This window comes from Lactuca saligna, chromosome 6 (assembly GCF_052625555.1).
Source record: "Lactuca saligna cultivar CGN05327 chromosome 6, ASM5262555v1, whole genome shotgun sequence".
Taxonomy (NCBI): domain Eukaryota; kingdom Viridiplantae; phylum Streptophyta; class Magnoliopsida; order Asterales; family Asteraceae; genus Lactuca; species Lactuca saligna.
In genome coordinates, this window is record NC_136422.1 from 2,827,708 (window position 1) to 2,844,099 (window position 16,392).

Here is a 16,392-nt window from a genome sequence, read left to right on the forward strand (position 1 = left end):
AAAAGGAATTTACCTCTAGGGTCGATCCCTACCATTTTTTTTACCTTCTCCCCTACTTTCTGGCTTTTGATACACAAAATCATAATAGTCTTTGCCACCTGTGTCTTGCGACATCACTCCCACCCTCCGACCATTCCCCATCACAATTCCAAGCTCCAATGACAGTCACGTCTTCATCACATTCCACATTTTCTTTTTCTGATTTCACTAATGTATTGATGTACCCTAACTCTTTGATGAATTGTTATGACTTGCACTCAAGTCTCGATTCTAACCCTCTATCATTTAATGTATTTTGTTATGAATTTTTATTTAGTGATTTTTGTTGATGGATTTTTTTTTTCATTCTCTATATTAGATATTAGAAAGTAGTAGTGGCTAGTGATATGTTTTTTTTTTCTGTTTCAATACAATGTGTTTAATTTTTGTTGATGATTTTTTTTTTTCAGATCAGTGTGTTAAATTTGTCAATGTAATTAGTAAAACATAATAAGTTGTATGTGTTTCTATTTTTTTGCAATAAGCGATAACTAAAACATATGGTATAAGTTAGCAATGTTAGTACTCTGTTTTTATTTCAATGCAATTTGTTTAATTTTTGCCGATAAACCTCTATTTTAATGCAACGTGTTTGATTTTTTTTGTTGGTTTCATTCTATTTCAATACAATATGTTTAATATTGGTTTTCGTTTTTTTTTTAGTTTGGGACTAGCAAGTAGCAATGTCTAGTGATGAACCTATAGTTGATTTAGATACATATAACCAAGAACCTGTTACAGTTGAAGAATCACTGGCGGATAAAGTTGACAAAGGATGAGGAAAATACGCCTACACATAGGAAAACATCCATTGTTTGGGATCATTTTCCAAAAGTAGAAGGCATGAAGAAAACAAAATGCAAATATTATGGTACACTAATGTCATGTAATATTAGAAATGGTACTTCAACATTGCTCAGTCACTTAACAAATGTATGTAAGTTAACAAATGTATGTAAGAACTCTCCTCTTTATAAAAATACCCAATTTAAAGAGACAGTCAACTTTGAGCTTTAAGCTGACAAATAAGGGGGCGAGTGGTAGTGGGTCATTGGCTACACATTCATTTAGCCAAGAGAAGTGCAGACTAGCCCTTACAATAATGTCTATTAAGGACAATCAACCGTTTAGTGTGGTTAATGATGAGGGTTTCAGGGAGTTTGTTTGGGAATTGAATCCAAATTTCAAGTTTGTATCAAGATGGATTGTAGCTCGGGATTGTTTATCCTTTTATGAAAAAGATATAATAAAGATAAAAGGCATGCTTAAAGGCCAAACACTGTGTCTAACCACCGACACTTGGTCATCGGTTCAGAATTATAATTATATGTGCCTTACGACACATTGGATCGATGATGACTGGGTTTTACAAAAAAAGATACTTAATTTTTGTCCAATAGAGAACCATAGGGGTGATACAATTGGGAGTCTTGTATATGAATACATAAGTGAGGGGGGCATTAATAATGTGTTTACTATCACGGTGGATAACACATCTTTTAATGATAGAGCTATCCAATTTTTGAGGAGGATGTTAAAAGGACCAAAAATATTTTGGGTTGTAAATATTTGCACCTACGTTGTTGTGCACATATCATCAATCTCGTGGTTCGAGATGGCTTGGGAGAAGACTTTGATTTATTACTAGAATTCGAGGCGTTGTGACGTATGTAAAGATCATCGTCGACTATATATAAAACATTTAAAGATTGTGTTGCTTGTGCAACTATTGAATGTAAACAAAAGTCATGCCTAGATGTTGATACGAGATGGAATTCAACATATTTAATGTTGGGAACAGCAGTGAAGTAAGAGTAAACCTTTGACATATATATTTGTTTATTATTTCTTTATATTATTTTGTTTCTTTAACTAAGAAAACTAATATCCATTGTGTATTTTATTTTACCAATAGGCTTTACACTATAGATTCAAATTATGGAGCTTATTTCCAAAGTGAAGTCACTGATGATTGTGAAGGGAGCACAAGAAAAAGGAAAATAAAAGTTAAAGCTATTGATGTTCCGAGTGAATCTGATTAGGAGATTGCGATGTATGATTCACTTTTTAAAGTTATTGTTTTTAATAATTATTTGGATACGTATATATATCGTTATCTGTATTTAATATAAGAATATGATTTAGTACTTGAATTTTTTTTCCAGATGTTACAACCAAGATATCTGGTACAAAGTATGTAACATCGAACATATTTTTTTTTTCCGAGTTTGTGAAAATGCAATCCATAATCACTCGAATGTGCTTGAGTACGGATGAAAAAAAGAAACATATGGCAACTTCAATGAAAACCAAATTTGATAAATATTGAGAAGAGATAGATCACATGTTTTTTTTTTTTTTTTTTTTTTTTTTTTTTTTTTGTATGTCGTTGTCTTAGATCCACGCTTCAAACTTCAATATATCAGTTTTTGCATTGAAACAATTTATGATAAAAATTCTGAGAAGGGCAAACAAATATTAGAAAAGGAATAGAAGATTCTTTAAGAATTGTTTAACCACTATAAGGATAAATTAGAGAAAAAAGTACAAAACAAACAAGATGGTGTTTCTAGTGACATGTCAAGTAGTTTTGGTGACACCACTATTGACTTGGAGATCGAGTTTGACAAGTTTGATAGTGCAGATCAAGAGACGAATAGTGAAGTGGATATATATTTAGCAGATAGAAAAGAAAAACGAGACGATAGTTTTGATATTTTTGGGTGGTAAACAGCAAACGCGGTCAAATTTCCTATATTATCTAAACTAGCTAGACATGTTTTAGCAATGTTGGTCTCCACAGTTGCATTAGAGTCGCCATTTAGTACCGGTGGTCGTGTGATAGATAAGTATAGAATTCCGCTTAACACCGAGACAGTTGAAGCCTTAATATGGACACAAGATTGGCTATGGTCTACACCGGCAGATATTGAGCTAATTGGTACTATGTCGAGTAAACAGATAGATGAATTGAATGAGAAGTTGGCGGTTATAGACAAAGAACTAAAACCTATAAATGAATGATATCTCATTTATACAAGAGATGCATGTTGATGCCCATACGATCAAATTAAATGGCCATACGATGACAAAGAATTAAAAGATAACTCTGAAACAGATTCTTACTTGATAATCTAAAAATTGTTTAACAAACAAAGGAAACAAAATATTTGTAAGGAGGTGAAGATAAACTTCATTTCTTAACATCTATGAAATCAGAATTGACTAGGACAAGATTCCTAATGAATTAACTATATGAAATCAAAAAAATGTTGACGATAATAAAAAAACAAAAAAACTGCATTTTTAGGTTAAAAAAGATTTCAAATGGTCAAAAAACATCACACATCACGATAGATTATGAGTTTTCTTAATCGGCCAATTTTCATATAAATTTCATCCAATTCCGAGTTGTTGGATACTTGGATGTCTTTAGGAGATTTATTATTAAGGTCATCATATTTCAATTCCTATTGTTACCGATATAATGAATTCATATTGAATGCCCTACACACTAAATATCTGCGACCAATAAAAAATTCTTCTATTATAAATTCTAAAATATGAAAAAACTATTAATAGAGTTTTTTCAAATTTCACAAGTAAAAATTTTCCAAGTTGTTGGCTTGAGCTTGTTTTAACAATAGTTTTTATACAATTAGAAATGGACAATTACGTCAGCAACTTGAAAAACTTGTTCTCTTAAAAAAAATAAATAACTTTTATTTTATTTTATTATTATTATTTTAATTTTTTTAATAAAAAAACACCAAAAAAAGAACTCTCCTATTATAAATCCTTTTAAAAAAATTAAATATCATTTTATATTTTATTTCTATTTATATTTCTATTCATATAAAACAAAGATACGATCAAATCTACTAATTTTTTCTTTTAATATCATTTCTTGATTTTGAAAGTTACCATAATCTAATAAATATAACAATTAATAATATAAAAAAAGATATTTGATTTCTCATACTTTAATAATATTTCTTACCTTCACCCATTAAATCTGTTTTATCGATATAACCTAAACCTACCATTATACCTCATCGAACTTTAAATTACATTTGGATTGGATAAGTTTGTAGTTTGTACGTTATGCAAATATATTTGTACATTCGGGCTACGGCCATGCAAGTTGTTAGTGTATCCGGTGCGACCGAGCATTAGTCCCTACACCCCATGAGCGCCTTTATAAAGTTTAAAACTATTAAAAATTATTTTATATTTTATTTTATTTAAATAATAAATACTTAAGCATATATTATTATTATTATTAAATTTTTTTTTTTTTAATTTAACTTTATTAGTCAAGGAAAGCAGTATAAATACACTCCATCGTATCCAAATTCCAGTCAAGAATCAAAAATATCATACACATTTACAGAGACAGAAAAGAGGATTTTTAGATCGACAAAATGCAGAAAACTGCATCATCTTCAACCTTGGGTCCAGATGGTTTAGACATAGCACAATCGTTCTTCAAGCCCATTCAAGGGGCATCGCCACCACCACCAACCAGCCGGAGCACCAAAATCTCCGTCGTTGGTGTCGGGAACGTTGGTATGGCCATCGCACAGACCATCCTCACCCAAGGCCTCGCCGACGAGATCGCACTTGTCGACGTCAACGCCGAAAAGCTCCGTGGAGAGATGCTAGACCTCCAACACGCTGCCGCCTTCCTCCCACGAACGAAAATCTCCGCTTCCGTTGATTATTCCAGCACTCTCGCATCAGATCTTGTCATCGTCACCGCCGGTGCCCGACAGATACCGGGGGAGTCTAGGCTTAACTTGTTACAGAGAAACCGCGCCCTGTTCTCAAAAATGATCCCGCCGTTGGCTGCAGGATCGCCGGAGACTATCATGCTCATCGTCTCGAATCCGGTGGATGTTTTGACTTATGTTGCTTGGAAGCTATCTGGGTTTCCGTCGAATCGAGTTATCGGATCTGGTACTAATCTCGATTCATCCCGATTCAGGTTCCTCATTGCTGATCATCTAGATCTCAATGCTCAAGATGTACAGGTGAGTTATTTTCATATCAAACTTCATATTCTGCTTCTGGTTTCTATTTCGATCACTCATCTGGTATTTTAGGCTTACATCATCGGAGAACATGGAGACTCATCTGTGGCGTTATGGTCAAGCATAAGTGTAGGAGGGGTGCCGATTCTTAGCTTTTTAGAGAGACAACAAATCGCATACGAGAAGCATACACTTGAGAAGATTCACAGAGAAGTTGTGGAAGGTGCGTATGAAGTAATCAGGTTGAAAGGATACACGTCGTGGGCAATTGGGTATTCGGTGGCTAGTTTAGCTCGAAGCATCTTGAGGGATCAACGTAGCATTCACCCTGTTTCTGTGTTGGCTAAAGGGTTTTACGGCATTGATGGCGGTGAGCCATTTCTGAGCTTACCGGCGCAGTTGGGGAGGAGCGGCGTCTTGGGGGTGACGAATATTCATCTGACGGAAGATGAAGCAAAACAGCTTCAAGAATCTGCCAAGACAATCTTGGAGGTGCAAAGCCAATTGGGCGTTTGACTTGAGTTGACTGGGCCATATGTTTTATTTATGTTAAGAGTAAGTATGTTTTAGTATTTCTGCATTACTCGGGGGTTAGTTTTATAAATTCCCGTAACTAGTAGTAGTTTCCGTATTTTCCACTATTATCGAAGACTTTGTTATCGTATTTTGGTACAATATATAATACGACGGTTCTTCGTTTGAATACATTAACGACTTCATGGCTCTACAACAATCTCGATCTCCATTTGTGATCAAATTGGATTCCATTCGCGAATCTTTGCATGGTATTAGGACCTGTCAACTCATATCAAGTTCTAATGAATCAGTCTCTTCTAGATTGGGCCATTTCATAAAAACAATTAAAATCATTTTAATTTTATTCATTATGAATTTCATTAGACATATTTTTTTTTCTTCCTTTTCAATTAAAACTCCTTATTCATATTTTTCTCTTAAACATAAATTTTCGTTTCCTTTTGACAACAACAATAAAAAGCTATAAGTAAATCATTAACGGATTATAGATTGAGAATTCTTGAATCTTACACAACTGAAATTCATTCCAACAATTCACCTAAATCATTCCAATATCTGAAATCCAAAGCTTAAAGTCAAAACCTGATTCAAAAATCCAACTTGACGGTCAAAATTAAAAAATTAGGGATAATTTCATATATATCCTTACAAACTTTAAATATTACTTCTATATCCTTATAAATTTTAAAATTACGTTTATATAATTTCAAACTTAAAAAAATCACATTTATATCCAAACTTATAATTTAATTTTAAATATATCATTTTAATATTGAAAAACTTATTTAAATTTCAACATTCCATATAAATCTAGCAAAATAACTTTTCCGTATTAAATCATAAATTAAATATTAGGCAACTTACTGCATCTGATTTTGATTGATTCATTATCACTTTGATTAATTAATATGCCATGCAATATCACTTTGATTAATTGATTCAAAGAACGAACCTGATACCGTTTTTCAATTTTTTTTGTGTTCTATAACTTGCCATGGGCAAATAGATCTTGGATGTTTCATGGCGCACAAATAAAATTTTATATTATTGGCGCACAAGTTTATTTAATTTAGGTTTGTAGTTGGAATATACATGATTCAATTTTTGGTTGCTCATGGAATCATATGTCAACGACTATGTGTATTATTTATTTTAATAAGGAATTGAGGCCATATAATATCACGAAACCTATGCTTGTTGGTTTATGAGTTTGATATGACTTTGTATTAATAAGAATAATCAATTTATTTTGTCAATGTTTCAGTTGCAAGTTTGATAACTTTCCGCAATAGTTTGGGTGTAAGGCGAAGGGAGAAGAAGAATGTGTTGGTTAATATTTAATATGAAAAGGGTATTTTAGTAAATTCATATGAAATTTTAATTTTAGATAAGCTTTTGAATATTAAATTCATATAAATCAAATTAAATTATGAATTTGGATATAAATGTAAATTTTATAGTTTGAGAAGGATATATAAATAATTTTAAAATTTATAAGGATATAAAAGTAATGTTTAAAGTTTGTAAGTATATAGATGAAATGATCCAAAAAAGTAAGTCATATTAACCCTAATAGATAGTCTAATCGAAAAAGAAGAATCAACAATGGAGTTATCGGTTATTAGTTATGGAATATGGAGAAATAAAGAATCAAAGGAAGAACATAACATTTCAGATTCAATAATGGATTGATGTAGAATCGATTTTTGAGCAGTCAAAATTCAAGAAGCGTTTTTTTGATTTTTGATCAAATCAAGATTCAAGAATCGATTATTTTTCAGACTTCTGAGCCAGGAAGAAGAATAAATCAAGAACACAAAAGAAGAACAGTCGTTTAGAATTGGGAATCGACGTGCGTGTCTACGAATGGAGAATAGGAAAATCGTCATTCGTCCCTTAACTAATCGACATTTGGGTTAAGGTTAAGTGGGGCCCCTTAGGATTGAGGGCCCTAAGCCCTTCCTTAATTTCAATGAATGTAGAGCTAACCATGCTAATGATAAATGCATGTCATCTACTTCGATGACGCGATAAACAACTCTAGTAATTATCAGAAGGGTTATTCTCACTATACTATTTTTTGCATTTGAGGGCACGTATTTGTGTTTTTATGTTTTAAAAGGTCATTTTTTAAAATTTGAAGGGGTCACCCGATGACACCATTCCTACCTTGTGCTTTGTCAATTCCACGTCATTGCCATATGGATTAAGAAGTCCAAGTCATTGTTACGTGGGTGTAATAATGTTTACCCTAGTTTTTCATTTGGGCCATCCTACATTGGAACAAACTGGTACTCTCTGGTATTACACTTGTAATATACTCTGCACATTTGAAATCAGAATTAGAATTAATATCAATCTCTTTGAAGATCAGAAGCTTTAATTATTTCATTATTTTAGTATTCGGTTTTGATTTGTCATTCAATTGAAGAAATCTATAATAAATTAGTAAATTACCTTAATAATTTGATCTGTCGATCTTTTTCTCGCCGTATTTCTTCCATGCATAATGGTATACTTGTGACCTTAGATCTAATGATCGGTACTCTCCTTATTTCACGTTTTGATCTGATTTTCCCGGGAAAAGAAGAGAATAAACATATTAATTTATGAATTATGAGGTGTAAGAAAGACAAATAGGATAAATTTTTGCTCAAATGTGTACACATACCTTCTCTTGCAACAATGGCAACCGCTTGAACGATTCTCCCTTTCAGATATGTGTAAAGAAGCAGCAGGATTGTCGGCACTACACCATCTCTTAAAAAACATGCCTTGGACATCGTCAACGGCGCATCCTGTTGTTTCCCCTCTGATTGTGAAGAAGTAGAAGTCCCTTGACTGTCGGTGGAAGAAAACGACGACAGTCCGCGGGGGAATCGAGTGTGATCGGTGCGTTTTAAGCTAGATACCAATTGCTTGTAATTACAGGAAACGTTAAACTCATGACTCATTAACTAAAACATCCAATTGAGATTATCAACAATTTGAACTACTACGCAATTGACTGCTATTGTTGTAGAAAAAAAGCCTCATTCTTTCTAAAGTTGAAATTCGATGAGAGAGATTGAGGAGAGAAAACAGGGTGGGGGTAGAATTATAAAGCGGTAATTAAAACCCTTGTTCTACCACCTTATTCTGCCACATCGGAGATGTCGTAGGGGACTTCTATAGAGTTGAACCGAGCACTAATGGGATCATCGAACCCATTTCCATTGAATTAACAATAGATCCTGATTTTGGAAAAGGAAGAGTTGATTCGGTAGAAGCATACACTAGCTGGATCTCCTCTACACTGTGAGCGAAATTAAAACGCTTATCAAAACCTTTATCACGTGTTGCACTTGATGGTCTTTGTACCTATAAATTTTGTTAGCATGGATGAAGCCATGATTCAAACACCATATGTGCATATTTGCATGAAGAAGAAAAAAGGTCATCAGAACAAAAAGCGTGTAAGTATAGGTTAAGAAGAAAGGGTCAAAGAGATGATGCTGGTTGACCCTATTCCTGCAAGTGTGTCGTCGATTCGACTCATTAGTGGGTTTGTGCCGACTCACCAAGTTATATGTATTCATTAACCTGCTTACTTAGCTGGTGACTAGACATGAATACCTGCTAAAATGGGTAAAAGGACATTTTCAAACGGTAAAACACAAGTATATGCCCCTCAAATACAAAACATAGTCACGAGGGACCCTTTAAACCAATATACAGAAGTTTGTTTGGCTCTAGTGACAATAACCCTTATTAGAAATAGATCAGAAGTTAATACAACTCATGTTCTATGCTTGTGAAGTTTACTCATGTTCTATTGAATGCTTGTGAAGTTTTATCATCCTGTAATAATACATGCTTATTTGATTCTAGTTGTTGCAATCATATGACACCGCATAAAGGCTTAGGTATTATTTGTTTTTTCGAAGAGAAAATTCATAAAGTCTGCGAACCACCTCTGCAAGTCTCTGTAGTAGAAGTGGACAAAACGACTGCAGTCTGTAATAGAAAGCATGTTTGTTTTTTTAACATCTACAGACTGCTGCACTAAATTGAAATTTAATAAACTGAAAATAATTTTCAACACCGAAATTTTAATAATTATAGTTTTAAAACATTGAAAAAAAAATACTAAAGAGAACATGTAAAAAAAACAAAAATATAAAATTTCTAAAAAAATGTAAAAGTAGCTATCAGTTTTATTCTAGAAGAGAACTAATTTTAAAAAACGTAAAAATAAAAATTAAGAAAATATTGTAAATAATATCTACAATGTTCGTAGAAGAATTATACATGTTAAAAAATTGCAACCGAAACTAAAAATATTATTAAAAGAAGATAAAAAAATTTAAAAAAATCAAAGTTAAAGAAATTGTATCAAATCAGTAAATCAAAGTAAAAAAAAAAATCAAAGTTTAAAAAAAAGGCTATATAATTTTTTTTTTTTATTTTTAAAATCACTTAGAAAAAAATGAAAATTGAAGAGGTTTGAAAAGACAAGTAAAGTGTTGCGCCGTGCAAAACATGCACAGATGTTTTGTAATCTAATGCCTTGTTTGATAAACGTCTTTCTAGGCTTATATCAATTCTTATTAAATAGTTTTTTTGTGGTTTCTTCTTTCTTTCATTTGCTTCTCTTTCTTGTGATTTTCGAATATGAGTAGCATTTCAAAAATTGTGAACTTTTTTTGTAGTCAAAATCAAAATCATATTTTCTTTCATGTAATATTCGACCATTAGAATAGGATACATGTTGAATTTTGTTCAAACATGTTGATTTTGTGAAGAATTTGTGAACTTTTTGCCGGTGAAATCAAAATCATATATGCTGGTTTTTGTACAAAGATGCTGAATTTTCCATATATATGCTGTTTTTTGTACAATGATGCTGAATTTATGAACATACATGCGTTGAATTTATGAATATACATGCTGAAATTTCAATACATATGTTGTTTTTTGTACAAAGATGCTCAATTTGTGAACATAAATGCTAAATTTTCAATATATATGTTGTTTTTTGTACAAAGATGTTGAATTTATGAACATACATGGCTGAATTTTCAATGTATATGTTTATTATTATTATTATTATTATTATTATTATTATTATTATAGACATGTTACAAAGGAAATCTAGAATAATTTGGGACCAAAGTTGAGACAAACTTTTCTTGATGCGTGTATCCATGAAGTAACCACTAACGGTCGTGATCGTAGTGCCCTCAAACCAAACTCATGGAAGGTTGTAGCTGAAAAATTGTTAAAGGAACATAGTTTAGTTGTTGATCAACCACTTTTACCTGGTTTACTTTACAGTTGTATGCAAATTAATATGTTATTTTCAATTTTGGTATGTATCCATTTGAATTTAATTGATTTATGTTTAATTACTTCGTATGCTAATTTGTATTTGGATTTTTAAATAATTATTGTGTAATCATTTAAATTTTGTATGATAATTTTTATGTTTTTATAATATTCAACAATTTCATCCATCATAATATAGAACAGAAGGGTAATATGATTATTTTTCATTATTCAGCACAATCAGTCAGATCTACAATCAAACAATATGATTTCTTTCTTGATAATTTTTTTTTTCCGGACAACACTTTCCTATACAACAACTATCACATAGGACCTAAAGTCTTCCAAAAACAAATTGTTGCGAGAAGTGTGATGCACCAACAAAAAATAATTTGAAGAGGTTTTAATAAAAAACAAAGAGACACCTGTTCGTCACTAAATAGTCATTCCAAGTTGGCCGACCAAAAGTCACCTTAGGTGCATCCCTCGCCATTTGACTTAAAAAAAAGAATTAAATCAGTAAAATAAAAATAATAAAACATTATAAAGGGTAAGAATGCCAATTTCATATTTTTTGAGAGCAAAATTGTAATATAGCTTAAATTTAAGTATGAAATTGTAACAAAAAAAAGGATTAAAACTGCTGCTTTTTGATAACCAAAGGACTATTTCTGTATTTGACTAGAATTAGTTATATACTCGCTTAAATGGGCTTGGCTGCGAGGGTCCGACCCATACCCAATAACAATCCCCAATTTTCACATGAACAAATCATCCTTTCTCAGCCGATCTCAAAATTAGTCCTCGTTGTGCCATATTACATCTATCAGTTTGAAGAATCTGATCAAAATAACAATGGCCGGAAGATTGAGCAATGTGGCGTCTCAGATTATGGGCGGAAACGGAGTCGTTGGCCGCTCTGTCGCATCTTCTCTTCGTCTCCGCTCCGGTATGGGCTTACCAGTTGGCAAACATATCGTTCCCGATAAGCCTGTAAGTTCTAATTTCCATTTCCCTCATTTCTCAGATCATAAGCATATTAGTCAATTTCAGTTTCAGTTCAAAGTTAAATTGGATATCGTGGTTGGAATTAATGGTTTTGAAGTTACTTTCAGAAAAAAAGAACGAAACCCTAGCGATCAGTTACGAAGATTAACCAAATTATAGAATAAAAATTGGTTAAAAAGTCTCGATTTTATATGAACTTGATGGTCATATGTAACATAAACGAGTAATTTGTTGATCTGTTTGATGTTGGGTTTAATGTACTGAGTTAGACGATTGTAGAGAATCTTGAACAATTTCATTGTGTGCTTCAGCTCCCTGTAAATGACGAGCTGATGTGGGATAACGGAACTGCATTCCCCGAACCCTGTATTGATCGCATAGCTGACACTGTTGGAAAGGTAAAATTTCATGTTTCCTCAATTTGCTTCCTGTTTGGGGAAAATCTGAATCAACTTCATTTCTCTCTTGATATTGAACTCATTCAAGTTACTGTTGATTTCAGTATGAAGCACTTGGTTGGTTATGTGGTGGATTGGGATTTTTTGCAACTCTTGGGTTGATGGCTACCTTGAATGACAAAGCTTCTAAGATACCATTTGTAAGTCCCGTGATCTTGATACCAAATATTTTTACTTATTTAATAAGTAGAAATCCATGAACATCATATGCTGATTGCTGAATGAATAATAACCACATAAAAGAACCAAGTTCTTGCAAGTATTGAAACAAGTGAGGGATGAAATTGTGACTATTAAATTACTTAAGGGTAAATACATACATGAATAGGGTTCATATATATATATATATATATATATATATATATATATATATATATATATTTGTGAATTGGTGTTTTCTTTACTTCTTTTTTACTTTCGGCTTGCAAGAACCTTTCTAGGGTTCTAAAAAAACCTACAAGATGATATATAGGTTTGTTTCTTTTCTTTTTTAAACTTTATAGATACATTATATCTTATATGGCTAAGTGTATGGATGATTAGTTTATCTATTAAGAACTGGATTATTAACCCCACTACCCTTCATCATAATTTCTAACAGTAGGGTAAAATAGTCATTTGTTAAAGATTCAAGACAATTCAGACACTACATTCGGTTAAAAAAGAAAGAATCTTTATATCCGCACAAACATTAACATCATTATCCATTCAGCCCATTTTATCCACACATGGAAACTAAATGAAGTGATAATAATCAGATTTGAATTACAGGTTTATTCATTTGTAATAACTGCTAATTTATTATTATTTTGTTGCTGTTGTTGAATAGACTCCAAAGGTGTTTCCATATGATAACCTCCGAGTGGAGCTTGGTGGAGAACCCTAGAAGGAAGTGGAGGAGGAGGGTGTCTATTTGTTTGCCATTTGGTGTTTGAACTGATAACAAATAATGTATCATCTTCTCTTTTGAACAAGCAGTTGAGACTATTTGTGATTTCACCATTTTGTAATGAGAAAGTTTGTATTTTCTTCTATGTAATAAATAATCCACATCAACCAAAATACTAAAGTGAAATATACCATCTTCTTCAACATTCCAAATCCAACTTGTTCGTTAACCAAATGTACATGAATTTCAAAGTATGGTTCTTTCATGGATAATAGGTGTAGATGAACACATGAATGGCAGATCTCTTATCACAACAGATCAGGAGGCAAAACATCAATAATTAGATCACTAGAGCCATTGCTTTGTATATAGAAACCCAACATAATGCTATGTGTTTTTGCTATTCTAGTTCTAGAATATAAGAGAGAAAAAAAATAACTAAATCACATATTCTATGGCAATACTTCACATATCTTAAAACTATTGTAGCAAGTCTCAAATGAAACTTTCTAAAAAGATGCATAAATTGGCTTAAAGTCTAAATAACGAACGAAATATATAGATGTGTAATAGTAGATCAATTTTCCATTTTTTCCAACAAAACATATTTTCTTAAACTATGTTAAGCATTACTTTAACTTTTTCGTCTTTTTTTTTTTTTTTTTTTTAATATAATTTTTAAGAAGCTATTTTTATAGAAAAATTATTTTAAATATACTAAAATTCATGATTTTTTATTCTCTACAAATAGACATTCATATTAATATAGTTTTAATATATATATATATATATATATATATATATTCAAATATCACAGGTAAGTTTAAGTTTCTCTTTCCATTATTTAAGGCTTATAAAGAGACTTGGAAATCTTACAAACCTTTTATCATCTTTTACAAAAAGACACCATAGGACATGTCATAGACACTTCTTCCGAAGTTATATATAGGAAATGCTATTAATATCTAACCGATACGATTTCTAGCCTAAATTAACAATAAGACAAAATACAAATCTCACATCGACAAGTTTAGCCACCGGAGAGAAGGTTTCTTCATATACATACATCTTATACATTGTTAAGATTAAGATTATCCTTGCACTGTGTATATATAAAAATAGGGGATTGTATAATGAAAAATTGATCGATTATCATACAATAACACATCAAGACTAAGAGAACATGCATCTTTATTCATGAATGGAAAACAAAAAATCCTATCACATTGATTGTGACAGGATCTAAAAGTACAATGCTACGCCCCAAGGTGGCGAGCCTTTAAAATTTAAAGAAACATGATAACAAAACATAACACTCCAAAATAACCCAAAAACACCATAATCAAAAGAGAGAGGATGTCAATGAAAAATTGCAAACACACATGAATTTCTTCTTCTTTGATTTCTAAGCACATTGGAAACCAGAAGGGACCTCCTTTCCACAATGGTTAAGCAACAAGCTCATGGAGGCTGATGCATTGAGGTTAACACCCAATACATTAGCTTTAATGGCCTTGCAAATGCATGCTGCTGCCTCAAGTTCAACAAGACCGAAGAAGAGGTCACAGCAAGGGGAAGGTGATGGGGTTCCTGAAATGATGCCATGCACCAAGTCGTTGAGGACATTGGCACACACACCCAACTTGAGGCCATTTATAGCACAAGTGGCTTCTGGTAATGGCTCTGAACTTACCAAAGTGAAGAAGATAAGGTTGAGAGTTACAAGAAAGGCAGTTGTTCTCAAAGCACTTGAAGCCATTTTGATGAAGAATATTGGGATGTGAAATGAAAACTAGCTTACTTTTGAGTATAAGGAAGTATTCGCTAGTTTTGTGGTGTGAAAACCATTGAAGTGTCTAATGGTATTTATAGATCGATAAAGATGCTGAATATAATGCCTCATGAATAGCTTTTCTTCATCAACTTTTCTTTTTCTAATTTAGAGGAATAAAAAATTTATAGAGATCCATGTGGGATTTATTATGTAAATCTATAATTAAGGGCAGGTAGTCTTACTATAAACAAATGAGAGTAAATGGAGCAACTGATTGAATCATTCAGGGATTAGTAACACCAAACTATGGGAAATATGACAAATCTAAACTACCATAACTTTTGATCGAGAGCATCCATGCACAACATCGGCTATGAACCAGATCATCTTTCAAATACATAGTTGGTTTGACGAAAGATTCTATGTCTCACATTATTTTTTGATAAACTATAAAGTGTCGATAGTAACTAAGTTTTATTTGTGTTTCATATACATACCTTAGCTAACCACTAAACTTTCAATTTTTTTGTTTCATTATTATAAAACATTTTACTTTTCTGTAAATTTCACTACAACAAAACTACGTAGTGCACACAAACGACGGACTAAATAGCAACAGATCTCCCACAAATTCTAATACCCAACTTTTAAGTACATTTGAAGCAGTTCGATGAAGGATTAACTACGAATTCTGTAATACGCTTACACACGGATTTTAATAAATTTTAAAGTCCTTATGTGTAAATCCGTCGTAATTTTTTGGAAACTAAATAGTTTGTTGGGTAATCGTGTGTAATCACTTAAAACTAACTATAATTCCCTTTCTTGTCTTTCTCTTTGTCTCCTTTTTTTCTTTTTTCCTCCTTGAGTTACTGCATAATTTATTTATTAAGGATTTAACGGCGCACACATAAATTTTCAATAGTAGTGGTACAAAACAAATTCCATCCTAATATAAATTATTAGTGACACTAATTTCTAAAGAGGTTGCACATTAATAGAAAAACAAATTTTATATTATTATTATTATTATTATTATTTTTAACGGACAGATAGTGTCCCAGGACCTCTAGAGAACCACTTATGTCTGCCATCGGTTCTTAATAAGAATTTTAGTACTAAAGCAATACTTTTTCCTTGGCTTGATGTAATGTACTTAAATATTCCTTATAGATACACATTATATCAGATGTGTGTGCAGGGCTGGTCCAAATATATTTTAGGTCCGGGGTGAAAAGAAAAAAAAAAGGCCCCGTAAGTCGTAAGTATAACAAAGATTCGAAAATGTAGATATCATTTACAGAACTTATTAATAATATTATTAATAACACAAATATAACCATGACA

General features: G+C 32.0%; 2 protein-coding genes across 2 annotated transcripts; both read left to right on the top strand.

The window, feature by feature from the left end:
* The first annotated feature begins 4,386 nt into the window (after positions 1–4,386).
* On the top strand, positions 4,387–5,777 carry LOC145001500 (L-lactate dehydrogenase A-like). The gene is made up of 2 exons (XM_078960877.1): positions 4,387–5,072; positions 5,145–5,777. Exons 1-2 carry the CDS (start codon positions 4,464–4,466, stop codon positions 5,586–5,588), a joined length of 1,053 nt encoding a protein of 350 aa, XP_078817003.1. The 5' UTR covers positions 4,387–4,463; the 3' UTR covers positions 5,589–5,777.
* Positions 5,778–11,647: 5,870 nt separating this feature from the next.
* On the top strand, positions 11,648–13,444 carry LOC144999673 (NADH dehydrogenase ubiquinone 1 beta subcomplex subunit). The gene is made up of 4 exons (XM_078958801.1): positions 11,648–11,909; positions 12,236–12,322; positions 12,427–12,522; positions 13,212–13,444. Exons 1-4 carry the CDS (start codon positions 11,772–11,774, stop codon positions 13,266–13,268), a joined length of 378 nt encoding a protein of 125 aa, XP_078814927.1. The 5' UTR covers positions 11,648–11,771; the 3' UTR covers positions 13,269–13,444.
* The last annotated feature ends 2,948 nt before the right edge of the window (positions 13,445–16,392 follow it).